This window comes from Rhipicephalus sanguineus, unplaced genomic scaffold (assembly GCF_013339695.2).
Source record: "Rhipicephalus sanguineus isolate Rsan-2018 unplaced genomic scaffold, BIME_Rsan_1.4 Seq6307, whole genome shotgun sequence".
Taxonomy (NCBI): Eukaryota; Metazoa; Arthropoda; class Arachnida; order Ixodida; family Ixodidae; genus Rhipicephalus; species Rhipicephalus sanguineus.
The window spans coordinates 46,626-73,872 of NW_023615658.1; the positions used below are offsets into that span (position 1 = coordinate 46,626).

The 27,247-nt window shown below is 45.1% G+C and overlaps 1 protein-coding gene across 2 annotated transcripts; it reads right to left on the minus strand.

Annotated features, from left to right (window-relative positions):
• Positions 1-1,028: 1,028 nt before the first annotated feature.
• LOC119377955 (GTP-binding protein Rhes) lies at positions 1,029-24,612 on the minus strand. Of its 2 annotated transcripts, XM_037647236.2 has the most exons (3): positions 24,388-24,612; positions 2,774-3,069; positions 1,029-2,112 (listed from the first exon to the last, which is right to left on the minus strand). In XM_037647236.2, exons 2-3 carry the CDS (start codon positions 2,966-2,968, stop codon positions 1,606-1,608), a joined length of 702 nt encoding a protein of 233 aa, XP_037503164.1. In that variant the 5' UTR covers positions 2,969-3,069; positions 24,388-24,612; the 3' UTR covers positions 1,029-1,605. The 2 variants fall into 2 exon arrangements, 1 of the variants encoding a protein (XP_037503164.1); XR_007414720.1 differs by lacking the exons at positions 1,029-2,112; positions 2,774-3,069 and adding an exon at positions 14,643-14,818.
• Positions 24,613-27,247: the final 2,635 nt, after the last annotated feature.

The window sequence follows — 27,247 nt, forward strand, 5'->3', positions numbered from 1 at the left end:
TTTTAAGGTGATAGCCTTAGATGCCTCATCAAACGCGAAAATTTACCATTGGCGTCGTCAACAAGAATGATTCAAAGTATTATCGCCACGTGATGACGTCACACATTTTGAACATTTTAACGTTATCATGTCGTCATGATGACGTCACATAAGGGGGCGTCACATGATGACGTCATCACATGACAACATCGCTTGGTTAAAGGTGGGCCGATCACGGAGTCAGTAAAAAGCCAGACAAGGTGCAGAAAGCTTGCAATTCATCCAATCCTGGAGGCAATGCAAAGACACGTTAGGTACTCAAACCTTCGGATAGAAAGGGAGGTGGGTCGGGGGGGGGGGGGGTCGTTATATCGACTGAGAAGAAAAAGAAGATGGCTTTTGCCTTCGAGTCGTCTTAGGCGGAAGCATAAAAGGCTCTGTGAGATTTCTTGGTTTTGTTCTGTTTTCTTTTTCATTTCTGGGGGGGGGGGGGGTCTCTTCGGAGAAGATGTTGCATTTGCCCGAGCAACTAACCTTCTTGACGTCAAGAAGAAGATTCATCCTCCGCGTCTAGATGTATTACTCATCTTGTCCAGCAAAACCATACTTCTGGATTGTTTCTCCCTTGAGAAAGGGGAGTTTCTTTGAAAGTGCTCGTGCGAGTGCAAGAATTCACGGATGAGTTATCAACAGCTGAATCAGCTAATAAGCTGAGACATGTCTAAGTGCGCGGCGACAATTCTTCCAGAGTCCGAGTAACGTGTGCATGTCTGGGGTACATTGAATAACCACCAGGGCGGGCGCAGCGTGCTAACCGCCGACAGCGTAAAAATATAGCCTCGCACTGGTATCTCTGCAACGCGACGCTCCAAAGAGGAACTTGGTGTGGTGTGGAGATTAGAAGACGGGTAAGACGCTCACCTATAGCATTCTATACATGGCTATGCAATGCCTTACCCTCTCTTCTCCTCATTTCCGTGCTCCTCACCCTCACATCACTCATTCTAACGCTCACTTCCCTTTACATGCAAACAAAGCGCTTCAGTTGATTAGGCTTCTTTATTCTGCAGAGAACGGTGACGTCAAGTGACAAGGCTGCTGAACTTATTTGCTCCTAAATTGCATCGCAAACATTCTTAGACACGTAATCGACAGCAGGCAGCTACCGCTGTGTTGACGAAATACAGATATTTTTGCGCCTGTGAAAACCTATGTTATCTCCGTGTTGGTAGGATACATGTACGCACACACGAGGTTTTCACAGCTGATGTTCGTCTTTTCGCAACTTTACCGAATACATTTGGGAGCGCATGTAGTGTTGAATATTATGGCGGACGCATACGTCGGCATATCTCTTAAGAATCAAGGTTCTTTCGTTTGTTCACAGCTTTCACGAGAAGTACAGTGTGGCACAATTGTTCTCTCCTGCAAGGTGGTTGTAGTCCATTATCGTCATTCCTTCTGGTAGGAGACGTTCGTCGTTAACACATCAGTGTTATTGTACCTTTCGCCTCCGAGTTCGTCTTCTGAGTTCCAAAGAAGTGCGTGGGGAGCTGTACCATGGCCACAGTAGACACCAGCAGGTGCACAAAAGCCCACGTCACACTAGACATCACATCCACGCAGCTACGAAACAGCGCAGCTGTTCCTCTTGAGCAGCGTCTTGTCCTTGATGCTCGGACTGGTCGGGTACACAGGAAGCGAGCGACGCCTCTTATTCACGACGGCCGGATTCAAGTCGTACGGGATCTTGGCCTGGACTAGGAGCTCTTTGAAGATTTCGAACACATTAATGTTCTCTTTTGCTGAGCATTCAAGAAATCCATTCTCCCAGTCGATGGTGATGATGGTCTCGGCGACTTCACCTCGGACACGACGCGTCGCGGAGGGCATGTCGCACTTGTTGCCCACCACGACCACGGGCGCCTTGGCCGAGTGTAGGTCGGTGATCTGGTCGTGGATGCGGCGAGCCTCTTCGAATGAGTCCGGGTCGTCAATGGCGTAGACAAGCACGAACGCGTCGGCAGTGGTGATGGCCAGACGCCTCATGGCTGGGAACGGGTAGCTGCCACTCGTGTCTACGATGTCTAGGTTGAGCGAGGCACCGTTCAGCTCGTATTCGCCCGTGTGGAACTGAGTGAGAGGGAAGCATAAAAAAGAGTTTAAGATCTGGCACTTATGGCGTCTTTTGTTATTTTTTTATCTCAAGTGAGCAATAATAACCTTGGCGCATCGAACAACAACTTAATAAAGTGCAGCACTTTGCTACTGTGGTAAGCCGAAATTTTGATGAAAGGCGGTGTCAGTTTTGGTCTGAATGAAAATTTGAAAACGGGTGTAAATAAAATTGTTTTTCATTTGACAGAAGTCATATTATCACGTTTTTTTATATAAAGCTTTTATTTGTTTCGCAAATGATGGCCGCCGCTTAGGTAAGCCACAATCTTGATTAACTTCAAGTAAGTTATTCACTGTTTTCATCTCTACGGTTTAAGCGTAAAGGTAACCGTAGGTAGTAAGTTCGCTGAAGGTTAGGTTCTGGCCTTGTAACACCTTGAAAAAAACATTCCCTATCTTTTCGTCTCTGATCATGCGTACGTTAATGTATGTATGTATGTATGTATGTATGTATGTATGTATGTATGTATGTATGTATGTATGTATGTATGTATGTATGTATGTATGTATGTATGTATGTATGTATGTATGTATGTATGTATGTATGTATGTTGAGTGGATGTGCGCGCATTCTTGTAAAGGAAAAAAAAATAAAAGTGCCACAAGGTGGACTCGCCTCTTCCACAGTTGCGAAGTAGTCCGCGGGGAACTCGTCGTAGAGGAACTGATGTACGATGGCTGTCTTGCCCACTCGAGCTGCCCCGAGTACCACGACCCGGTACTGGTCCTTTGCAGGGTTGTGATGGTTGTGGGCGTTGTCGTGCGGGGGCTGGAGAGCTGACAGCGATGGAACATGTCCCGTGCTCGGCATGTCGACTCTTCGTAGTTGATGAACGTGAGGACGATGTGGATGTCAACGCCCGCTTATGTCCAGTGTGTTCTCAGGTGTGCCACCAAAAAGAAGTGACTTCCCTGCGGATGATACGGACGAAAGAGAGGCGGAGATCAGATTATCGAAAAAGTTTAAGCAAATCTAAAGCATTCATGCTACTGGCCATTTTTCCCACCACGCCATTTATATTGCACCTAGTATTAAAAAATAGAAGGTTGGGTGAAGTGCAATTTCAGCGCATGCGCCCGACTAGATATACGACATGACGTTGAAGGATAATTTCTCTCTTTGCGTCTGTGCTTCATGCAAGTGCATCTCAAATCCGTGGCATCGAAATGCACGCTATACGGGTTCAGCTTCGGAAAACAAAGTAAAAATAATGTCTTATTTCAGAAAAGAACATGTTTCTCGATGTGCATGGGAGCAAAGCCAGAATGACTTTTCTGAGAGTCATAGTGAAATTACAAAGAGAACAGGGGATGGTTTCGGAGACAGGTACCTATCGGGGATGCGCGCCGCATTGTGGAGGGGACTATCGATGTCTAGTATGCTTCACTACGATAAAGCAGGCCGCACAGGTGCGCCCACTCGCCAAAGAGTCATTGATCGCTCTCCCTTGCTATTTCGTTCTTCCCTTCCTATGAGCCAGGTGCGAAAACGGCTAACATGGTCAGTTTCTTGATTTTCAGCAGTAGCCTTGCAGGCGACTAAACGGATAAAAAAATCTGAAGTTGGAATGAGCCGACGTAACCACTGCAGCCTCTTTTACTGAATCAAAGGAAATTGATAAACCTATTAAGTACATTTGCACCGGGGTTATCTTTGCTGACCGAGATTACGTAAGAAAGACTGTGCACAGTGGAGCATCTACCCTTGATGTTGGCTTAGATTACCAGTAATCTTTACTTGTTTTTGACAGCATCAAGTGACAAAACAAGCAAACAAAAATAGTGGATTACGCTAACCAGCGACAAAGCAGCACAATTTCCTGTCTGCACCCAAACCATTTCATAGAAGCAAAAGCAACGTACACCATCCCTGCGACTTGCCAAAGTTCACGCGAAAGCTTAACGGCGCTTTCACCATTAGGAGCTCCAAACGCTAAGTCAGCACCCAGACCATGAAGTAAGGCTTCCTTGCTGATCATTTTCCACGAGGCTTCTCGCTTTTGTAGAAGCCGTTCACCTAAAGAAGTTCCGTCCACTTTTTCACTGTTCAGGGTACTTACAGCTGTTTTTTTTTCACTATCAATGACAGCTGCCGCTTAATAAGACATGTCTGAGACACATTGTGTTGCACTTTACGATATCCTTCAGCGACACCGTTCGCAGTAGCTTACATAAGACTTTAACGAAAATGTTTTCTTTCACTAAGTTTGTAAGCCCACGATACCGATTCCTGCGCTGAGAAAATATCGGAAGTAATCAACCTGTCCGTGTTATGTGCCAACAAGGACAGCGGATTCTCTCAGGCATTTTTTCCCTGTCAATTAACCACATCATCAAGCGCACTATTTAACTCTATTCCAAATTTATTATTCACTGTAGCGCAGCCTTAAAAGTAAAACAGCATCGCTACAGAAGCGGGACTGGCTACATAGCTATCTATGCATGTTCAACATGTCGAAATCGTAATGGACCTACAAATTCCGCAATCAGTCCAGCAGTGGTCTAAAGAGCTTCGGAGGACTAAAAAAGGATGTAAACGTTAGTGGTAAAAATGGTACAAGCACGAAAGTTTTACATTGTTCCGTCGTACAAATTTTTAGTAGTACGAGGAATTTTACGGGCCTACCATTGGAGCACCGGTGAAAACGAAATGATGAAGGAGAAGCGGCGACACCGACATTGACGCTAGTATAAGTACACCGAAGCTCAAGATAGCCGCTATATTCGTGCAGAGCAGTCGTCCTTGAAGCTGTAATAATACTACAAATTACAATTAAAGGCGAAGTGGTCCTAAATAAATCCTGAGAATCAATCGCAAGGAGGATATTTCCAGTGCAAAATCACGGAGGAAATACTTTGTTTTTGGAAATGATGTTGAACATGCTCCTGTGGTCCCGATCCACGTGAAGCCAGCTGGCAAAATGCGTTGTTCAATTTAGTTCCGTCCCTCTAACTAAAAGACACCCCTTACAATATAGTTGAACAAAAACAAACTTGGAACGACAAAAAAAAAACTGTTCTATGTATGATGCACTTCCGCAAAAAAAATTAATAGTCTCACATTTTGTCTGCTTATTTTGTTCGCTTGCCAAAATGTCACTTCCTGTACATGGTACGGCGAAATTCTTATGAAAGTGAAGAAGTGACTGGTGAGTTTTGCACCAAGACTCACCTATTGAAGCGACAGTTGAAAATCCTGCCCCCAAGGTAATCGTCGCCGGAATGATCACGACAATAATAACGGTGCTGTTAAGAGCATCAATATTTTTTTCTAGCGAAACGTTTTCCTTTTCCACAGGTCGGCCTCTAAATGCTGCAGACACAGAAGTCCTACAAAGGTAGCGCTGAATGACAGGCAACACCGGTTGTCCTACCTGCCGGCTAATGTCCTTGAAGCGGAGGGCGACAACATTTCAGTGTCGAGTCTTAGCACGCGTGCTTAAGCATCCAAGTTGAAGCGATCAGCGTCCAGTGTTGAGCACGTTTGGAGAGCACACCACGACAGCACCGCGTCCGAGGCCGATGTCCTCTAACTCGCTCGGGTTCCGCGCTTTTCTATCGGCCTCCATCCTTTCCCGGGAGCCGTTGGGAAACTTCCGGAGAAAGGGAAGCGTCTGGGCAGCGGATGGAGAAAAGCAGACGCCGCGGACGGAGTTGAAGAGATATACAAAGTGGCTGAAGAGCAAGAGAGGGTGTGAGCGAGAGGAAGAGATAGGATGAATTCAAAAGCTAAGCGTCATAGGTAAGAGGAAGGATGTTCAACGCGAAGTCAGTAGCGTGGCGGCGAGCGCGCCGGGTTGAAAACCGAGAGCAGCGCTGACGCCAGCGCCACCCTGTGGATATCGAGCGAAGCCGCGCTTCCCGTCTGCTTCCCTGTTCCCGCTTGTTCTTCCCTTCTCGTTTTCCCCACGAATGAGTTCCGGCTGTTGCGTTCGTCTTTTTCCGCGCAAGCGTACCGTGTACATTTCCGGATCCTAGGGAAGAAGCACATGTTCGCTCTTGGTGCTCACTCTCTTTAGCTAAAGAGCCAAGATTCTAAGATGAATATAGCTGTATATTAAAACAGAAAACTCACCAGCGGGGCTCTTGTGCACTCGGCACTGCGAAGAAAATGCTAGTGACCAGCCACTGTAGCCTAGAGGCTGTCATGCTCTGGGCTTCATTCCTGACCACGGAAGTCGCATTTTAGTGGGGAAGATATTGAATAACACTTGCGTCCCAATAGATTACGTGCAAGGAAAAAACTCTAGGCGACGAAATTTATTCGGGGCCCCGACTGCTGCGTGGCTTATGAGGATACCGGGGTTTTGGCACAGAAAAGTGGAAATTAAGTTTTTTAATGCTGTTTGCCCTTCCCTACGAAGCCCTAGCAGTGCTTGAAGCGCGTACAATTATAGCCTCGTTGAAATGACTTCAACTTGCTGCTGCTTAAAAACTATCAGAAGTCGTATTTCCTGGAGAAAGCAGATAGGCTCGATCAATTAAAGTGCACTGGCGCTCAGAAAACTGCGGCTTTGTTTCGGAATAGTGAAGTATAAAAATAAAAATATAACTGCCGTGGTTGAACGCGGAGGTTTGTCAAGCTATAGCTCCATTTTGCTTGCTTTTGAAAATGACCGGACCATTCATTTGCAGAGGGTTATCTTTGTTTCAAATCTTGATTTATGCTGTAAGAATATCAGACTGGGCGTATTGCTTTAGCCTATTTGTTGTGTAGGGCGGGAACACGAGAACGAACAAAGCGGAAAGTGCAAACACACACCGTGTATGTACTCTCCGTGTGTGTGCACTCTCCCTTTTCACCTGGCACACACGCTGTGTGTACGCGGTGCATTAGTGTTCGCTGAAGATCTTTCGTTGGCGTTGACCTTGGCTGAGTCGGAAGGTCAAACGCATGCACAAAGGCGTTTTATGGCTGTGTAGGCGGAAGCGTAGAGCTACTGATCAAAAACAGATGTTAACATGAGCTGCACGAGTACTACGGATGCTTCCATAAAAATTAGCGATAATCGTACGGCAGCGTCACAGGCCCGAATTCAATATAGAACTACTATAGTTATTCTACATGCAGGTGCCCTTACGAAATGCTGGTAATATGCAAAGAGCGCTGAGAGTACATTCGTACCTCGCCGTGGTCGCGCAGCAAACTACGAAACTGTTCGAGATATTCTGTGTGGAAGTGCACGAGAGCCATTCACTACAAGAATGCGGTTTGTCACTGTTGGAACGTCATTTCCTGAGCTATTATTTATCGACAAACCAATACGCCTATTACGTAGCTGCTCTGATTTCTATGTCTTAGTGTTGAAAGCGATGAAAAATCTTCGAAGATGGGGTGTCGCGAGAGCCAACGTTTGCGCAAGTGGTCTTGTCTTTTTCAAAACAGCAAATGCCAACCTCTCTTTCACATCCCCAACACCATTTTCACACTTGCCCTCTCCCTCTGATTGTATTGTTTACGGGAGAGGGTGCATAAGCAGACAAATACACGCGCTCCGGTAGGTTGTTCTGAAAAAGAAAAAAAAAGAACACCACCAGTGGAAATGTTGGCCGCACTGAGCCCCCGTGTTCAAGCAATTTTCATATCTTTAAGTTTCTATCTTCGCCCCGCCATGGTGGTCTAGTGGTTATGGCGCTCGACTGCTGACCCGAAGGTCGCGGGATCGAGTCCCGGCCGCGGCGGCTGCATTTTCGATGGAGGCGAAAATGTTTGAGGCCCGTGTACTTAGATTTAGGTGCACGTTAAAGAACCCCAGGTGGTCAAAATTTCCGGAGCCCTCCACTACGGCGTCTCTCATAATCATATGCTGGTTTCGGACGTTAAACCCCAGATATTATATTAAGTTTCCATCTTCCCCTAAACGTCTGCCTTATTCTGATGTTGGAAGGTCACTCGTTAAACAAGAACGCTAAAAAACAAGAAAAAAGAAACTGACGTAGCGATAGACATGAGATTCCAAAATTTTTCAAGGTCAGAAAAAAATCTCAGTAGCACTTAATAACTCCCTCTCATGGGACCAGTCATGGCCCATCTCGTTCGACGAACAGTGCTGCGCTAAAAAAATTGAAACATGTCCCTCACGTGCATTACGAAAATGCTGCAAAGAAGAAACAAAAAAATTAACCCTCCTACACAGCACGCCAGCCACAAACAGGTTCGCTTCCATATTTTGCAAAAGGAAACATCATACAAAGCGCGATTGAGTCTTCCGCGAAAACATCGTTGCGATGCAATGTTACTTCGGAAATGTGTCACCACAAAGTTGGAAATAGCGTAGAGCATAGGAAACCCGATGGGGCATTAGAGCACGATAGCTCGAAATCACATTGTTTCAAGTGAGACAGAGCGGGAAAGCTCTACTAGAAATAACGAAACATGCAAACATTTTAGACAAAACTGTAACACACGCCATGTCATTTGTCTGTGCCATTTTGTTTTCGCTTGCTTTTTGTCCCTCTAAAACTGGACCAATGTAAACTTATATTCAAATAGAGGAGGGCATGGGGTAAGTAAGCTCATTTGTTGTAGTCATAAGCACAAGACGCAGGTAAACGTCCTAACCCGCACTCCATCGAAGCTGTATAGAGGACTCCATAGAGGACATTTTTCTTTCCTACGGCGCATTTCTTCGGAGAACAACAGTTGCAAGCGTCCACATAATTGCCCTTAGTTCTCTTTTTTGCGTACTTATACACACAATTGCTACAAGAACATCAAATCCTTATTTTTTGTTTGCTGCTTTGAAGGTACACTCTGTCTCCCGTGTAATGTTTGCCTGAAGGAAATGGGAAGCGGGCATCACACATGAGGCCGACCTCTTCCACACCCATTCCCCAGACACCACGCGCACACACACACGCGCAACTTCTAAAAAAAAGGACATTTGTATGGGGTCTTCATTCTAGGCTGCTGAAATTCAGTGAGCTGTTATGTGGGAAATTATGTCAGACTTGTGCACTGAACGAGCAAAAGCCAATGGACATCGCACTTTAATTTTGTTCTTGTATTTCAGTCCTGCGAATTTTGCAGCGTTATCCTGGACGAAGTAAAGGAAGCGAAGAATCCTGCACACAGATACATCGTGGGAAGATACAAATACGAAAGCATAATACAAACAGGCAACAAATAAAAGAGAAGAAGACTGTGCGAAAGAGGCTTCGGAGCAGGTAAGCACTTTACGATGATGCAAAATAGAAAGGTCGTCGTCAACTTAACGTGTTCAAAGCGCTTTCAGCATTTGCCGAACGAAAATCAGAATGACATTCGCTGGCTTCAGCCTAGAGCAATGAGAACAGCTAAAGAAGCTCAGAATATTCAGATAATTGACAAAGTAGTGGATGTTGTGCAACAGTACATTTTCGTAACTTCTAGAATAAATGCAGATGGCATGTGCGAAAATGCAGGGTGTTTCAAGAAATGGGTCCGGAAATCCTCAAAACTAAGAAAAATAGGAGATTTTCCCGCTGCCATCATAATTACTTTTTCTGCGGTTGCAGGTACCTTAACATGAATAAAGCGTCAATAACGGCTGGATATAAAGAAATTAGGTTAATTAACTCTTGATTAGTGTGGATAGGCGGTAGGGTTAAATGGGAAAATTGCAGCCTTTCATACGAAGAGACTTTTGCCACTTCCAAATTTCGCAAAAGCAGCCGCTGGCAGTTATTAAGGAGAACTAAAGTCTGGCAAATTCCGCCGGCAAAACTGAAAGCGAAACTCAGAAGAGCGAAACTGCCATGCTCTTCTGAGGTGTCCATATTGAGCGAGCGCCGTTGCACAATCCATTGAGTGGCATCGCTTTGCTGGTGTGCGGGTTTAGTTTGCGATTAAAGCCCGTATGGTGCACGTACGTTAAGAAATTCAGAACTAACATTACTGCTATCGTCGCCTTGAACAGCAACGTTATTCTTATCGTCTGCTAGTCGTGTTATTCGGAAGCTCGGTTTCGATTTCGCCGGGTAATTTAGTTAAATGTGATTGCTTCGCAACAGAGGCCGATATTTCAAAATCTCAAAACGGCAATGTTCTCCTCCCAGGGAGGACAGCGATTCTCTCTTTTGACCCGACAGCCTCTCTCCGCTAATGAAAATAATAATTAAATAATTTTATTTAATTACTACCGTAATTGCTGGGTATAGTGGTCTTAATATCACCAACCGCAGAAAAAGTAATTGTGAAGGCAGCGAGCCAATATTCTTTCCTTAACTTCCCGTGCTAATTATCCTGTTATTGAACCCTCTTTATAGTGAAGTGCGGAACTACGAAATAGAATAAAATGTTTACATTCAAATATCATGAAAGACAGTGATGTGAGAATAAAAGGAAATTTCACCCCGCAATATTTTGGTCTTTCCGGTGCCAATGAATGGGTGCGAATAATGGTTCTTGTGAAAGTATGAAAGATTAACGCTAGGCAACGTTGGCCTGCATTGCTAGTGTAGAGTATGATGGTAGCGTAGAGTCGGAATTGATGGACGCTCCTTGTTATTCATATCTCCTGTTCATATCTCCTCTTTATACCTCCTGAGTGTATTTGTCTCACATTCACATTCGTGAATGTGCGACAAATACTTGGTGAGGTATAATACCGTCAAAAAGAGAAAAACGAAAAGGCTGTATGAAAAAAATGAAAGAAGAAAAACATGGTTGATCCCTCCGTCATAGGAATCGGAATAACACGAAAGTAAAGCGTGCCCATACAGAAGTAACTGATTGTTTACTGTACATTGACATAAGGGAGTCTGCACAATGTATATTGATGTCTGGCAGCTATAGCACCGTTGAACGTAGATATGCCCACTTTGATGACTCGTGGTACATCTCCATCCCGACGACTAACGTCCCTGCTAAATGATTAAACAAACCCTTGTGGTAGCTGTAGTAGTTAACGGTGAAAGCGTAATCAGAGAACTAGGTGTGATAGCTAGAAGAGCGTCGCATATTGGACACAGAACTTGGTCGCCATCCTGCGGCATGTTAAAATGTGATTGAACACCACGGCCGGACCATTTGCCGGACTAGAGGGAAACGCAAAGCGCGTCGTGCCGCCCCGGTAGCCCTGCCGTGATTTTTCTAACGGCGAGCGCGTGAACGGGGAACGCGGTGTTACAGCCAGGTGAGGCAGGCGCGCGTCGCAGAGCTATGAGCGAGGCCGACGCTTTTACGACGCTTGGCTAAGGTGGCCACCTCGCGGTGTGTTAAGGCATTGACAAAATTGAACTTCTATTGAAAACGTGCCAAATGGGAGGCACGTGCAACGCGTTGCAGGTGCTAATCGCGGAGGACAGAGTAATGAAGAATTACTTTATTTTACCGCTCCCAGAGGGCAACACCACCCGCCGACCGGTAGAGTGGTAGATGTGGTATATATAAAAGGCGCGTCTGTAAAGCCTGTAGGGTCTGCGACCGTGGATAGCGTGCCCGGCATCATTTGTTGCAGACCAAGCGGTCATGGGTTCGATGCCCGTTGAGGGAACTTTTATTATTTGCTATCTGATTATGTATATTTTTTCGACGTCATTTCCGTGACGGAAATACCTCACTGAAGTCTTGGTGGACCCCGGCATAAAACACTTTCGTGTTAAAAATACAAAAAGAGGCATTGATATTGTTTATTTGCTTTTTTCACGCAGTATAAATATAGGAGACGCTTTCATAAACTGTTAGTTTAAAAGAAGTGGTTGCACATTTAGTAATTTTATTTATCGTACTTTCAAGCTGGTAAGTCGCTGTCCCCATTTGGACACTTGGTTTCTAAATGATCGTACTGAAATTGCGCGAGAGATTGTGTGGGTGAAAACAAAGTGCACTTTTGCGCACATTGAAGAACATCGAGCGTTGACATGTAGGACACAATATTAAACGTGTCGCAATACCGCTAAGACAGCCTAGTGCACATACATAGGTAACATTACAATTACGAGAAGTAAAGGTAGATGATACATCATACTGCATGTAGATAAATGCGATGGCATCAGTGTACTTACATTGAATTACAGTTGAAACCCACAATAACGAAATCGGCAGTGAAAGCACAAAATTTCTCTGTTGCGGGAATTTCATTGGCGCGAGAATGCGGCAGAAAAGACATGGAATTTATAAAAAACACTTTTTATTTTCAAACGTCAGTAAATTTGCTTTGGCGGGCCTTACCATGCAGCAAATTCATGCCTCTCGATCGGGAATCTCGTTTGCCACGGCACAAAGTTCGCCTCATGCACCAGTACCGTCATCAAGTGCGCCTACAGGCAAACCTTCTTCCGGCTCCGCTGGAAATGCGGAAAATCGTAGGCAGCGAGCTGCACGCAACGCCGAATTCTTCGGCGATGTCCATTTTTTTTCCTGCCATTTTCCACCTAACTGATGATTGCAGGCTTATTTTCCACCGTGATGAACTTCCGCTTTTTCGTTGGAGGCGGCATCTTCGCAGGCAGCGAAGTCGGACGAAGCAATCGCAACACACAGTTCACGTCGCACCACAGAGCCAAGCCAACGAAAGAAACTATGAGGAATGTGGATTTGGCTACGCAGTCCGCGATAACGAACGGGTGTTTCGGCAAGCCATCGTCATCATCATTGTCACCAGCTTTGTTTTTTTTTTTCTAAACAATGAAGACGGCTGCTTCTCAAGTGCGCTGTAGCGATAGTTTTGCACAATTCAAGTGTAGCATGAATGCGTTTCCGCAGTTTTCGAATGTATAGTTAATGCTGCGAGAGCAGATTATTTGCGCACTCGTGTTTCAAAAATTTCGTTAATGAGGGACTGCGGTATGAATATCTTTCGTAGTCGCGAGTTACGAAATGCATTGTCTCCTTTGGGCGTTCGCCGGTGCTCCGAAAATATTTCCTTGCGGTGAGAATTTCGTTCCCTCGGGATTTCGTTATCGCGGGTTTCGACTGTAACACTTACAGCAATGTTAATGCCAGTACTCAGTATAAAAGACTGAGGACTGGCCTACAGCCATACTGAACCACTTGCTCGGCGTACTGAGTTGTTTGATTTCACGCACTTGTTGAGGATCCATCTTATAACCAACACGTGATAAACTTTACGGCGGAGTCGTTACAATTTAGTTTCTAGCGGATGGCTGCGTACGTAGAGCGAGCGCGTAGACAAAAAAACATGGCTGATCGTCCCGTCATAGGAATCGGTATAACACGAAAGTAAAACGTGTCCTTATAGAAGTAGTTGAATGTTTACTGTACATTCATATAAGATAGCTTGCTCAATGTCTGTTGCTATTTGGCAGATACAGCACCATTTAGCGTGGATGCACCCAAGTTGACGCTTGGTGACACATCTCCATCCCGATGACTAACATTCATGAATAACGACTAAACAAACCTTTGTGGTTGATGTAGTAGTTAACACTTAGAGCGTAATCAAAGAACGCGGTGTGACAGCCAGAAGGGCGACAGCTATGGTCGCCATCCCGCGGCATGTTAAACAGTAAACAGAACAGCATGACCGGACTAGAGGGAGACGCAACGCGCGTCGTGTCTCCCCTCTAGCCCGGCCGCGATTCTTCTCGGTGCGAACCTAAGCAGGGAAGGCAGTGTTACAGCCAGGCGAGGCAGGCGCGCGTCGCAGAGCTATTTTTCATATAGATGGATACTATGAGCGAGGCCGAGGCTTGGTTCAAGGTCACCACCTCGTGGTGTGTTATGGCGTTGAGAAAATTGCACTTCATCTATTGGAAACACGCCGAATGGAACGGACGCATAGCAAGGACGCGTTGCAGCTGCGAATCGCGAAGGCCATGGTCATGATACAGTCCTTCTCTTTACCGCGCCTGGACGGCGACACCACCCCGCCGATCAGGAGCGCTGGGAGAAGAAATTATTAGATATAAAAGGCGTGTTTGTAAGGCATCCAGATTGTGTGATAGTGGCGCAGTAGATAGCGTGCCCGGAATCTCTTGTCGCGGAGTGAGAGGTCGTTGGTTGGACTCCCGTTCATGGAACTTTCTTCTTCAGATTTTATTTCCCATCTCATCGTGCGCATTTTGTGACGTCATTTCCGGGACGGAAATACGTCACAGAAGTATTGGTGGACCACGGCATAAAACACTTCCGTGTTAAAAAAAAAAAACCTTGTGTAGTGATTGGTGTACTTCTAAATCATGCGCTAAATGCAGCTCCTCTAATGTCAAATCTGAAGAAGTGCGTATCACGAGCACCTAGCCATTCCCGTTCGTAGAGCTCACACTGCTCCGTTATTCAAACCGCCTCCAGAGAGTGTGACCGTGGCGCAGTGGATAGCGTGCCCGGCATCTTGTTACCGCGGACAAGAGGTCATGTGCTCGAATCCCTTTGAAGGAACTTTTTTCTTTGCCATCTGATCGTGTGTATTTTTTGATGTCTTTTTCGTTACAGAAATACGTCACTGTAGTCTTGGTGGTCCCCAGCATAAAACACTTTCGTGTGAAAGGAGGGAGAGGTATTGCTTACATTAGTGAGTCGGTTGTAGAAGTGAGCGGGTCACTTAACAAACCAGCTTGAAAGTGTTTATAGCTTGCTTATTTACAACGCCGGCAGTGAGCTGCCAATGAAGTTCTATCGAGACGGCTCATCGACCGGGGCCCTTGCCACCGCCTCCACCAATGCCTCCTCTCCGTCCTCCTGCATATCCTCCTCCTCCGCCACCACCTCGTCGTCTTCCTATATTTTAAGTAGAAAAAATATTGCTTTAATAATCACAGTATGACTAATTAGCAAAAGGCATAGCCCCAACTAGCGGGTTTTGCCCCTGCCTAAGTGTCCAAGGCATATTTTTGTTCGTGATAAATATATACTACAAAAATTTTCTTTTTACATCCCAAGCATCTTTTCTCTTCAATTTACATCTTTTATATCCTTGAAGTGTGCTAAGCCGATAAAGTCATCCATGAAAGCAAAGAAGGCATGTACCTTTGCAGATGGGGTCATCACACGCTGATGAAATATCTTGATTTTTAAAATTCATGAAGATCATTCAGGACCCTTGTTCAACTCATGAGCGTGTTCAGCTTGGATGTGCTTGTTTAGGAGGCTCAGCGACCTTTCGATGACATATGCGAATAAATTTCTTTTCAACTATGTGGGGTAAATGTGACCAAGAGCAAAACTCTCAATCAGTAACTTATCGTACCGGAAATTTTATTCAATATAAAGAAGCTGAACTATGCGCGCGGGATTGGAAGAGCACTAAATTACGATAAAAACACTGAAATTGCGGAAAATCTCGATGCATTTCAAGTCAATAATGTAAATGATCGACTTGGAGCACTGTTGCATCATCGCCACTGGCAGGACATTTAAGACCTACCGTAACTAAAAATAATTAATTAGCTTTCTAATTAGCCGAGATAAGCGGTCGGGTCAAATGGAACAATTGCGGTCCTTCGTGATAAGAGGCCATCCAGGCATTGAAATTTTGAAAAATGGGCCACTGGTAATAAATGCGGAGCTATGAATTTTAACCAAATTGACCGGCGAAACCGAAACGGAAGCTCCGATGAGCGCAACTAGGAGACGCCGAGAATGAGGTCACTGTTCACGACGGCGACTGCAGGGATTTAGGCTCTTCTGCATTTAATAAGGTATGTGAGCCATACGTACTCTAATCGTAAACAAAACTAGCACAACCGCGAAGCGAGGTCCATCGATGGTTGGTACAACGACGCGCGCTGATTCCGGGCGTCTCGGAAGAGTATGACAGCTGCGCTCTTCGAAGTGTCAGTTTCCCTTTCGCCGATGAAATTCGTCACATTTCATTAATCGCTAATAATTGCCAGCGGCTGCTTTCGCGAGTTCTGAAAGCGGCAAAAGCCTCTCCGCGGGGAGGGCTGCAATTTTCCCATGTGAGCCAACCACCTGTCTCCAATAATTAAAAAGCTGATTAACCTAATTTCTTTTGTTATTCTAATAATCGATGCCTCTACTTATGACAAGGTGCCTGCCACCACCAAAAAAGTAATTATGAAGGCAGCGTGAAAATATCTTATTTCTGAGGATTGCCGAGGATTTTCTTGAAACACCCAGTATAAAGTGATGGGCTACTTTTTATTAGTGAACGAAGGGTAAAGTGTGTTTCCAAAATCAAATACCACCCTTTCATAAATAGAAACCCTAAATACACAAAATCGTTGTTCAATACTGCGCTGTCCACTTTTCATTTTTTTTTCGTAAATATAGATATCGATAGTGCGTTGTGCAAAATAGTCTAGACTCTTTTCCAAGAGCACGGAAATTGTACTGGTGTAATGATATATTCAGCACGGCTGCGCGGCCTTGGGCAGTCATCAAAGCTCTTGTGCCTATACTGGCAAAATCTAGCGGCACGTTCTCACCGAAGATTGAAAAAGTTCATGCATGACCATGAGCATTTCCACATTAGCTAATAAAATGCGGAATCAGAACACAGGCAATCGCACTGCCCCAATTCTTTGGGCACCAGCCCACTTCTAACTCCTTGAAAATGGGACCATTCACCATCATGCTCGAGCCTTCGCTCGCCTAGCCCACGGATGATCCCAGTTCCTCTACGCAGGTCACAACCGAGGCCTGACTCTTTCAGCACTTAACCAAGCACAGTATACAATGTTTTACAGCGTAGCTCTTAAGGTTTTCCTTAAGCCGTTTGGCGACGGCAGAAAATGAACCAGTACGTCCTCTTGTTCGCCTTCTTTCGCTCCCAGAACACGTACGCCGATTTGTACGGCGTCGGATGCAATAACTGTGATAGGTGAGAGGACGGGTGCAGACGGAGAGAAAAAAGAAAGAGAGAGACAGAGGAAGATAGCTGGACAGAAAAAGAGGGAGATAAATTTTATTTTGAAAACTAAATTTCCCGACGAGGTAAGATTCGATTCATTCGAACACGCTTACCAACGATCCGAATGTGAGCATCGTAACCACTCGGCTATCCAGGCACACTAGGAGAGCATAACCTAGCCTTGCATAGTGTAGTTGCGGAAGGGGGTGGGAAGGAGAAGTGAGGATGATGAGGAGATATGCGAGGGCGAGGAGGAGGAGAGAGTAGCACATATCATATAAAGAAAGAGAAAGAGATAGAGAGAAACATAAGAAAGACAGGAAGAGAGGGAACCAAGGAACGAGAGAAAAAATGCGGGACGTTCGCACTGTCGCGCAAAGCTTGGAACAATGAAGTACTGACCTGTCGCCACTCGTACGTGCCGTCAAGTCACACGTTTAGCTTCGAGATGCGCGGCTTCCCCCAAGAGAGTACGCAACCAGGCTATGAACAATAGAGAGGAGGTTGCGCACGATGTCTTCGTCGATGGGCGTGGCTTAGCTACTGCACACGCGGTGCGGTATCTGGTGGTGCGGTATCTGGTCACTAGACGATGCGATGCTTGCTTCTTCTTTCTTTCTTTTTTTTCTCTCTACGTCTTTCTTTCTATCTTTCGTTGATGTGCTCTCTGTCTCTTTTTCTTTCTGCAATTGTTTATTTCTCTCTCATTATTTTTGTGCTACGCTTTACAATGTTCATTCTAAAGTGAATAGGTTCGCCTATTGCATGGGCATGAGCAGATAAGTTTTCGTGCCTTTTTTCTTTTCCGCCGTTGTGCATCTACTCAGTTGTTAGTCGGCGTTTGTAGTATCCTGACTTCTTTCTTGTGTCCGTGTTTGCACGACCTGTCTTTTTAGAATGCATACTTACCAACTAGCTCAGCTCTCTGTTATTCTAAGCTTTACTATGCCCCCTCCTCATTTCTTTCCGCCTCACCATTTTATCTCTCACCCTCACGTTCACTTCTATTTATCACCCCTTGCTACACTATACTATGCAAGGTGATGCTCGGCTCTGCTAGCGTGCCTGGATGCTTGCGCTAGCGTGCGCGGCTCTGCTAGCAAAGTTCCTGCTGGAAAAATGAACATTTCTCCTTGACGCGGACGCCTCTTTCAAGAAGTCGTTTCACCACAGCTTCCAGGTTCATGAAATGCTTTTCGCTATCTTTACGCGTCACCAGAATGTCGTCTAGGCAGCAGCGAACCACGCTTAAGTCCTTCAGCATGGTGTCAATTATTCTTTGGAAAATCCCGGATGCGGACGAAATTCGAAACGCTAGTCCCCTAAGAGCAATGAATCCTTTCTGCGTATTTAACTTGAGGTATTGTTTTGACGACTTCGACATAACCACTTGCTGATAGGCATGATTGAGATAAATCTTCGAGAAATACTTATCGTCCGACAAAGCTGTGAACAGACCGTCCACCTTCGGCAATGGGTAGCGGTCGACATCAAGGCAAGAGTGAACGGTCGTCTTGTAGTTGCCGCAAATCCTTATGTTACCATCTTGCTTGATCACGGGTACCGTCGGCGTAGCATATTCTGACGTCGTAACGGGTGATATAATCCCCAGTAGCTCAATTTTAGCCAAATCAGCGTCAAAAGCTTTTTGCAATGCATTCGGAACACTCCTGGCTTTTAGGAATCTCGGCTTCATATAAATTTTACGAAAAAGTTCGCTGCGCTCTTTTGTTATAATGCCGAACTCATCTTTGAAAAGGGGTTCGTACTTCACCAGGAATGCGTCGAGCCTCTTTTTTGCGCTGATATGAGTAGCAGCGTCTGACCTTGCAAGGTGTTCAGGTTCCATATTTTCGCCCACTCCAGCTGGACGGCGTGCAGCCGCTCCCGGCCCAGTAAAAGTGGTCCCTTGTAGTCCACGACGTAAAGCGGAAGACGCGCAGAATGTTCGCCGTGCTGCACGTTGACCGAAGAGAACTCCTGATGTCCTACCATTGCTCTTGAGTAGGTACGAAGTTTTACGGTAGTACGCTCCCACACAGCCGAAGGAAACAGCTGACAGAACTGAGTCGTTGAATGACGGAAACAGCCGCTCCCATTTCTAGCTGCATGTTCACCAAGACGCCGTCGAAGCCATTTGTACGGTGACTGGATCGAGCTTAGCCATCGACACGCCATTTTGACTGAGGGTCGAAGCTTTCCGCGACTCAATCGTCAGCATCTTCACATATCCTCGGCTTTTTCTTTGACGAAGTCTTACCACCACTTCGCGAAGCTCTCTGGATATGTCCTTTTTTGTCGCAATTGAAACAAGTTGCGTCCACATGGCGCCACACTTCACTCCTGTGTTTTGGTGAACCGCAGCGAAACCACCTTTTGTTTGTTTTCTGGGACTCCGAATTCACCTTGTGCACATCACTGACTGCAAAGCCGCTGCTGCGTGCTTCAGCAGCCCTCTTTTTAGCCGCTTCTATGGCCAAAGCCCGCTTCACCGTTTTCTGGAATGTTGACTTGGTATCTTCCGTGAAAAGCGTTCGCTGAATGTCTTCTCGTAGAAGGCCACACACGAAGAGGTCCCGGAGGTACTCGTCAAGCGCCCTTCAAAACTCGCACATTTGTGGCAGTTTGCGAAGCCCGGCAACATCTTCAGATAAGGACTCCCTTTTCTTTTGACACCACCGGGGAAGCTTGGACCGCTCTCCAATGACGGACGGCTTCGGGGACAGGTGGTGCTCAAAACGCTCTTCAGGACTTCAAAACTTTCTGTAGAAGGCAGTTCTGGAGCTGTTAATGACTAGAAGAGCCCGTAGGTCTTGGGACCGATGATGCTCAAAAACACGTGTACTTTGTCGCTGTCGCGCACACGGTTGACTATCAGAAATGACGTAAGATGCTCTTCGTACGAAGCGCAGTTGCTGGCGGACTTGCCGAAAGCTTCCAGCTGGCCTAGACTCCCGGCGAAGTGCGTCCCCGCCGCCTCGGCTTCAGCAATAACGAAAGTCACCGGCCTTGCACACTGCAAAAAGACGGTTTTCTTCACTGAGCGAATGTCGGAAACACTTGCCTTCCAAATTGAGGAACGACGGTTTCAGATCCCATCCTCGTCGGCAGTTGTGTCAGCGTGGGTTCATGCGAAAAAGGAGCAGACAAGTTTCCGAGGAGCGAGTGACGTTTATTGCCACACGTTCATCGTCGCCTGGCCGGTGCCGATAAGCCCCTGGCAGGATATGGCGCGTGCCTTTCATTTCTTTTCGCGGGTCTATAAATTGTCGTCTCGATGATAAACTGGGGCGCTCGGCTGGACGCTACAAAAGTCATTTTATTGTTTTTCTTCAGTTGATGTATTGGTCTTCCCCGCCGACCTCCGAAAGCTTCCTGCACCAAACGTGGCTTTGAATAAAAAGACGACTACACCGACAACAAGTCGAAAGCCCACGACGTCGACTGGTCATTTTGCGCTATTTTGAGGAGACTCACATCTGGCAGAAGGCATTGGCAAATCTCTTAGAAGAAAACTTGAATTTACTAGCGGTAGATGACCCTTCTTCATCAAGAACTGCATGTCGGTGGTAGCAGTTCATGCCAATCCCTCTGACAAGTTGTTTTTTGCCTTTTCAAAAGATATCATTGATTTGTACTATTTTCTTTCTCAAGATGCACTCAAAATGCACTCTGCACTCAAAATGCATAGGCCGATTCGGGGCGGTAACGTTTCAACACCCTGCAGGTGTGAGTGCCACTCGTTTCCTTGAATTGTTGTCTATGTACCGAAAACTGACATGTTATATGGAATAACGAAATCCTTCTCTAGAAAGATGGGTTCTGTGTCGGATCGTGTATTTCCCCAGTGCCCAGCAATTTGGTGTTACCACATTTCCAAAGAACCGTATCTAGTTGCCTTTCCGATTTTAGTGCACCGAAAGTCTTTCATTATGTGGACGATTTTTTTATCAAACTTGAGTGTACCCCGGAAGGTCTTGTTCAACACGTCGCAGATGTGCTCTCCATTTTTCGAACGTGCATGAAACTGTTGATGTTAACGCATGAATCAGCCAAGATTTAATTCAATCCATTTTCCAGACTTTAGGCTGAATTTTTTTGCTCTTCATGTCTGTTGGCCATGTGAACCAAATAGATAAAATTCGCTTTTGCCTCTTCTTCCGCACATTGAAAACTAGTCAAAAGGGTCCTTTCGAGACTATGTTTCATGAATGCGCTCACTAAATCGTGTAGTCACGTAATTCAAGCTACTTTCAGTGAGCAGTCCATTCGCCTTTTAAATTCTGGTTATCCCGTGCACTATCCCACGAGACGAAAAACCTCATTAAGAAACGTCAAGCTATGAAAGCCTCAAATGCAACAGACAAAATAGAGCTGGCGGAGCTTTCGAAGTTGATCAATAGGCGTAAAGTAGCCGACATAAGAAAGTATAACATGGAGAGAATTGAGCATGCTCTAAAGAACGGAAGAAGCCTCAAAGCTACGAAGACAAAACTGTGCATAGGCAAAAATCAGATGTATGCATTAAGGGACAAGGATGGCAAGGTCACAACCAATATGGATAGAATAGTTGAGGTAGCGGAAGAGTTCTACAGAGATCTGTACAGCAGCCGAGACAGTCAGGATGATAATGTAAGAAGCAGCAATATCCCAGAGGAATCTGACATCCCACCAGTATTAACAGGAGAAGTAAAGAAAGCCCTAAAGGGAATGCAAAGAGGCAAAGCCGCTGGTGAGGATCAGATAACATCAGACCTGCTGAAAGACGGGGAAGAGATTATGTTAGAGAAACTGGCCACCCTGTATACGAAGTGTCTCTCGACAGGGAGGATACCAGAATCTTGGAGGAATGCCAACATCATCTTGATCCATAAGAAAGGGGACGTCAAGGACCTGAAAAATTACAGGCCCATCAGCTTACTGTCCGTTGTCTACAAGCTATTCACAAAAGTAATTGCTAACAGAATTAATAGGACATTAGAGTTTAATCAACCAAGGGACCAGGCAGGATTTCGTACAGGCTTCTCAACAATAGACCATATTCATACTATCAATCAGGTGATAGAGAAATGCGCGGAATACAACCAACCCCTATACATAGCCTTCATAGATTACGAGAAGGCATTTGATTCGGTGGAGACATCAGCAGTCATGCAAGCACTGCGGAATCAGGGCATCGACGAAGCCTATATAAACATAATGGAAGACATCTACAGCGCATCCACAGCCACTATAGTCCTTCATAAAGAAAGCGACAGAATCCCAATAAAGAAGGGCGTACGACAGGGAGACACGATCTCTCCAATGCTATTCACCGCGTGTTTACAGGAGGTTTTCAGGGCCCTAGATTGGGAAGAATTAGGGATAAGAGTTAATGGAGAGTATCTCAGTAATCTGCGATTCGCTGATGACATTGCATTGATGAGTAACGCGGGAGACGAATTACAGCTCATGATTACTGAACTGGATACGGAAAGTAGAAGAGTAGGTCTGAAAATTAATATGCATAAAACTAAAGTAATGTGGAACAATCTTGGCAGAGAACAGCGCTTTGCGATAGGTGGCGAGACGCTGGAAGTTGTAAAGGAGTACGTCTACTTAGGACAGGTAGTAACCGCGGAGCCGAACCATGAGAGTGAAATAACTAGGAGAATAAGGATGGGAAGGGGCTCATTCGGCAAGCACTATCAAATCATGAATGGTAGTCTACCACTATCTCTCAAGAGGAAGGTATATAACAGCTGCATCTTACCGGTACTTACCTACGGAGCAGAAACCTGGAGACTTACAAAGAGGGTTCAACTTAAATTGAGGACGACGCAGCGAGCGATGGAAAGGAAAATGATAGGTGTAACCTTAAGAGACAGGAAGAGAGCAGAGTGGGTCAGGGAACAAACGGGGGTTAAGGATATCATAGTTGAAATTAAGAAGAAGAAATGGATATGGGCCGGCCACGTAGCACGTCGGCAGGATAACCGGTGGTCATTAAGGGTAACTGACTGGATTCCAAGAGATGGCAAACGCGTGAGGGGGAGACAAAAAATTAGGTGGGTAGATGAGATTAAGAAGTTTGCAGGTATAACGTGGCAGCAGAAAGCACAGGACCGAGTTGATTGGCGGAACATGGGAGAGGCCTTTGCCCTGCAGTGGGCGTAGACAGGCTGATGATGATCCCGTGCACTTGCTTTCCTATGTGGCACACAGAAGTTTTAGGTGTAAAAAGCAAGGTTTATAGGGCTCAGAACGGAAATTCCATCACAAAGTGCATAAGGGGAATTGGGCTGTCATTCATGCAGTTTCGCATAACATTAAAACGATAGCTGGACGAGCGGGCACTTGGTGTTCTCTGCTTCGACGAAACCACTTGCATCTTGCAGTATGAGTCATTGTTCGGGAAAAGGAAACAACGTTTGCTGGACTAACCACCGAGAACCCTTCGTTAATTGTATGCAAGGTGTGGTATACCATTTACCATTATTTAGTGGCAAAATGTATATTGGGCAAACCAGGGGGTGTGCGAATGACCGGCTGAGACATCATGATAATGTAATAGAGAAAGCGAACGGACACCTTGCCATCCACTGTGACGAATGTATGTTTCAGCCCAAGTTTGAGAATTACCGCATAGTTGGGAAAAGTTCACACACACCTACCTAGGACATTATCCAGGAAGCAGCGATTTACCGCTGGGATGTGCAATGCACAAGTGTGACATCGATAGCACTAACCAAGAAAAAGTTGAGCGATCTCAATAGAGCATGTGTCGATAACGGTAATGGCTAGGCTTCATCTCTTGTTGATTTATCACGTGTTTTTGTTGTTGTTTCTTTGTGTTTTCTTTTGTGGCACGTATACATGTGCGCTTTTCAAGAAAATAATATAGTTGTAATTCAGCGCCTTGTGTAATTCTTCTTATCGTCCTCGTCTAGGTGGTTGCGCTGTAGTTCACCATGCATCATCCACTTTCTGAAAATTTGACATTAATTCTTTTGTCGTTTTATCTATTGAAACAAATTCTGAGCTATATGCTCTACGCCTGATTGCAAAGAAAGGCATGCCGTTTGTCTTTGTTAAAGGGCCTCTAAACCACCTAGAGGTCGAAATTTAGTTGTGGCGTGGCAGTTGTGCACAAGTGTACATTGAACGCTAGCGGAGTTACGTGCGTTTGCTCGTTTCCCTCTTTTCGGGTATGTAAATTGAAGTGCTGCCAGGTGTGCAGTGCTCTAATTAAAAGCAAGCTCCGTTGAAGGTAATGATCTGATTCAAGAAGCTCATTTACGATTTTCCTTTTGTTCCACGCACCTCCCAGGTCTACAGGTTCATGTAACAACATTATCTACGTACCTTGAATATTCGTACGGTATTGAGTAAATAGGAGCATGTATGATATAGTTTCATTATGTAATTCTGGTGCGGGTGGGTCTTGCATATTGTCAATGTCACCTGAGGAAATAGGAGCAAAATTATTGTTTACCTGCAACGACTAGGTAGCTCTTATCCTCCTGCATCACAGCCAGAATGAGAAATGCGGTCAATACGAGAAGAAGCAGAAGCTTCAAATCTTAACTCACAGGGCGCTGTATTTTCTACGGGGAGGCGAAGGTTCGTTTTATGCAAGTTTGAGCACGTGGCATGCACAAGACTAAGGGGTGCAATTTTGATCGTTTTCCCCGTCTCGTATCTTTGTCAATCTGCTGTTCGTTGCCTTCGTCGAAGTATGCAATTAGGCTTTGCTTATTGCGGCTCATATCTTGACACATTGCTTTATAAACGAATCGGGATTAAACTACATTGTCATTCTTGGATGAGACAGCTGTGAGCGTGAAGATAGGCGAGGCGAAAATTGCATTGTTCTGAAAGTAACAGACCATCAAGCAGCAATCAATGTCGAACGAAAAGGATGCCACAGAAGTGTGAAGTCTGCATTTTTGTATATGATTAATTGCGAGAGAACGGCCTGAAATTGAATATTTTACGGCACACTCACACATATGCTTTGACATTTCGAACACAGATAGTGCGCTTGGTCAAAGGCAGCGTACACCGAATGTCAGAACCATATAATTATTACGTTCTGGTGTTTGCATTATTCTACACAAGCGCCGAAAGGTGCCCGAAGAGCAGCAGTATAATTATACCGAGATTTGAAATGGGATGAGTTTTCTGTACGGAAAAAGAAGCTGACTATGAATGTGCCTAAAAGAGTCGGTGCAAGATGCATGAAATCTACACCTGTTGAAATTATCACGCAGGATAGTGGGACACGCAGCGTGAAAGGAAAACTGAAGTAAGTTTGCCATGTACATGAAAAAGAGTAACCCTAAGAAGCACCTTAGGCTCGCCAGATCCATCAATTCAAGGTCCTAGAAACTTGTGCTGCAGTGATTTTTTCGCAGCAGCAGTGTCTTTTAGGAGCTGATGCCACGAATATTCTATTTTGTAAAGACACAGTGATGCGACATATTTTGAATAACTGAAAATTGCTTTTACCCGACGCATTACATCATTGCTAAAAAATCACAGGCCGGTGCTATTCGCTCGAGCATTCGTGTTTGATTCGTGACGTCGGCCACCACGTTTCAAAGGGGGGGAGGGAGGAAGTCGACCACGAGAGTGCCCAGACATATGCAGATAGATAGATAGATAGATAGATAGATAGATAGATAGATAGATAGATAGATAGATAGATAGATAGATAGATAGATAGATAGATAGATAGATAGATAGATAGATAGATAGATAGAAACGGACAAAGTGTGTATCGTTTGTAGAGAAATGCTTCGCAATTAAAGGTGGCCCAAGGCTGTCGTAGCGAAACAACGCTGGAAGAGCCCTCTGTTATGCAGCAATGGTAGAATTCCGTTTTTCTGATGACGACCGTAAACAGTGCGATATTTCACGGCACCATTTTTTTTTCGTTTTGCCATTTGACAACAAGTTGTACTTGTTCTCTTGTAAAAATTGAGCATAAGGGCTACAGTAGCGGTGTGGCGAGATTACGTGTAAACCAAAGATGGGCGAGAATTCATGAAGCCGTTACCTCACAAAACAGACTGGGCAAAATTTTAAAACTACATTTATTTGTTTATTTATTAAATTATTCATTTATTGTGGCTGAAATACCCAAGTTGATGTATTGCATGGAGGGTGACGTTCAATGTAGTGAGAGTTTAGGCTTGAGTTTACTCTTTACATATGCATCAGTTACAAAATGCTCTATGAGAGTCTCTGAGTATGAATACTGAAAACAAAACCCTCAAGAGTTATTCGCAACAGAACTGCATTATTGTGCATCGGAGGAATTCTCGGGAATGTTATGCAGATCATCAACTGCATGTGGAATGCTCGGCTATTGCAAGTGCACGGTTCCAGCTCACTTACTGTTAACCAGAAAAGCGCGAAGATGGGTGATAGTTTGCTTTGGTAGAGAGTAAACCACTAGGGAGTGGTGTTTTGTCGCTGGTCAAGCGATGACATTGTGAGGTAGCTGAAACTGCAAAGAAAAGATCATATAATTTCTGGAAAACAACGATAGATAAATGATGTCGTGATAAAAGGCCAGCTAAGTTATCACGAGCTTGAAGAACGGATGCGCTAAAAAGGCTGGAATTGTTATCACAGAGAGACCACGCTGCACAATTTTCGATTCATTGAACTACGTTATAAAGTTAAGGTGGATGGGTATCCCGAATAGAGCACGCGTATTCTAACTATTAGCTTCACTGATGGGAAGCCCGCTTAAACTTCATTAGACTGCTTGACAATATTGCCCGCAAAACTAATCGGATGAAATAGCAGGGCCAGAAACTGTAGATTTCGCTGGCCGCTAAGATCTCCTTAGAGAAATGCAGCAAGGAAGTTTCGTTACATTGAACGAGATCAATCATTTGCTACACTGGAATTTAAGTTACGGGACCGTGCGCGACGCATAGCGCGCGATGGTAGGCAGTGTCTACCTTTTAATAAGTGCAATACTACTTTTCGAAACATTGGCTCCTGTGAGACGCAGTGTTGAAGTTTTCATAGACTCGAGAGAGAACATAAAAGCGCGCCGCTTGAAACTTTTATTGTCAGAAAAACAGCGGCATATATAGCCTTAGTAACCACGTGCCAAGCACATCGCCTCGCACTAACGAAACATGTTTGACTAAGGTTTTTCTTCGCTTTGGAAATTGTAGCTCATGGGCTCTTTAAATAGCTAGTGGCTTCGTTATAGCAGTAAATTCTTAGCTGTAAGCACTTGAGAGCAATGCTTTGAAAAAAAAAGGTGTTATTTTATTCCAAGTGAGCATTCAAAAAAGTAGCGCAAATAAATTACAATAGCACTTCTGAGA

Bases quoted from the DNA above. Each gene is read 5' to 3' on its own strand.
- LOC119377955 (XM_037647236.2), bottom strand. From the start codon at position 2,968: ATGCCGAGCACGGGACATGTTCCATCGCTGTCAGCTCTCCAGCCCCCG. The intron at 2,113-2,773 runs GCGAGTCCACCT...CCTCTCACTCAG, and splicing joins ACTTCGCAACTGTGGAAGAG to TTCCACACGGGCGAATACGA.